General features: G+C 47.5%; 1 protein-coding gene across 1 annotated transcript; it reads left to right on the top strand.

The window, feature by feature from the left end:
- Positions 1–228: 228 nt before the first annotated feature.
- On the top strand, positions 229–1098 carry LOC136282054 (uncharacterized). Its single transcript, XM_066169251.1, has 2 exons — positions 229–445; positions 677–1098. Exons 1-2 carry the CDS (start codon positions 229–231, stop codon positions 1096–1098), a joined length of 639 nt encoding a protein of 212 aa, XP_066025348.1.
- Positions 1099–1945: the final 847 nt, after the last annotated feature.

Here is a 1945-nt window from a genome sequence, read left to right as displayed (position 1 = left end):
AAGAAGAAAGTCTTTGAGGCCAAGAGAAAGAGAGATACAATCAACAGTAGAGGGAAGCGAGCCAAATAGTGAAGAGAGTGACAAGAACAGACAAGCAGATACTCATAAACGAGCTTGCAAGCCAGGCAGAAGATGTAGCAAGCAGGGGAGAGCAAGACAGAGTGAAATTTGGAACAAACAAACCACCACCAACAGAAGCAGATATACAAGAGGCAGCGAGAGACCTGGATGTCAACACTAATCCCCCAGGAAAAGACCAGAACAGCCATCAAGTCTCTCGAGAACGAAAAATCCCCTGGACAGGACAATCTCAGTGCAGAAGTGTTTAAAGCAGATCCACAGCTAGCAGCTGACCTACTTCAGCCGCTCCTTAGGGACATCTGGGAGGAGAAGAATTTGCCTGAAGATGGGACAGAGGAAGTCATTGTAAAGATTCCGAAGAAAGGTGCCCTTTAAAACCTGCAACAACTCGCGAGGAATCACCTTCCTATCTGTACCCAGCAAGATCCTGGCCAAGATCATCATCCAGCGAATAGCCGAGACAGTGGACCAACACCTGAGAAGAGAGCACGCAGGCATTTGGAAAGGAAAGGGATGCACAGACCAGATCTTTATCCTGCGTAACATTATAGAGCAGTACACAGAGTGCCAGAGGCAACTCTATATCAACTTGTAGACTTTGAGAAGGCTTTTGACAGCGTCCACCGGGAAAGTCTGTGGCGCATCCTTCGGGCCGATGGGATGCCACAACAGATTATCGACATCATCAAAGGCTTCTGCAACTACTTCCACATGCAGAGTAGCAGCGAAACCAGCTTTGAAGTGAGGTCTGCCGTCAGACAAGGCTGTACAATGTCCGCGATGCTCTTCCACAGGACCATTAACGTAGTAATGAGGCGCACGACAGAAGATCGGTCACGAGGTATCAGATGGACCCTCTTCCCAACGATGGAGGACCTAGATTTTGCAGATGATCTGGCGTTGGTCTCTCATACTCAGGAAGACGTGCTGGAAAAGACAACCCGACGCATAGCAAGTTGGCCTGAAGGTCAGCCAAAAGGATACAGAAGTGATGCTGTTGAACGTTTCCAGCCCTAAACCAGTTCATGTTAACAGAGAAGACCTGCCGACACCTGAGGAGTTCACTTACCTGGGAAGCACGGTAAGGTATGATCGAGGAGGAGGGAGTGACATCAAGAACCGTCTCAACAAGGTCAGAAACGCCTTCAGAATGCTCAACAACGTGTGGAAGTCCTCTCGGTACAGCACCAAGACCAAGCTGAAGATCTATCAAAGCTGTGTGACGTCCACGCTATGATATGGCTCTGAATGCTGGAAGACGACAGAGAGCAAAATCACAAGGCTGTAAGTCTTCCACACAAAGAACCCCAGGAGAATCCTGCGAGTCTTTTGGCCTGACACCATCTCTAGCCAACGGCTACTTGCGCGCTGCAATCGAGACAGCATGGAGACCATCATCATGCGAAGGTGATGGAGATGGATTGGGGAGGTCATGAGGAGAGAGCAGGAGAACATCACTCGCACAGCCCTTCACTAAACACCTGAAGGAAAGAAGAAGAGGCCATGCAACACACCTGGGGTACCATCCAGAAGCTGGCCCGGAACCGACACACGTTGCGATCCTTCATAGCCGCCCTACGTGCCACACGGCATGATGGGCATGAGTGAGTGAATGTGCTATCACAATTCTTGGACATTTCTTTTTTATTTTTATTGAATGTATTGGTATACACGGAATATGAGCAGGCATATCCAGATGATAGTTAGTTATCATAGTAGCGAAGATGGTGATTATGTATATAATAGTCCAGACGATTATTCAGATCGTAATGATAGTTATCAGAGTAGCTTTATAGATGATAGTGAACTAAATGATGATGCTTCTTACTTTGATGACCAAGACGATATCTATACAAAATACTCA

This window comes from Pocillopora verrucosa, chromosome 1, assembly GCF_036669915.1.
Source record: "Pocillopora verrucosa isolate sample1 chromosome 1, ASM3666991v2, whole genome shotgun sequence".
Taxonomy (NCBI): Eukaryota; Metazoa; Cnidaria; class Anthozoa; order Scleractinia; family Pocilloporidae; genus Pocillopora; species Pocillopora verrucosa.
This window is presented reverse-complemented; position numbering and strand designations above follow the sequence as displayed.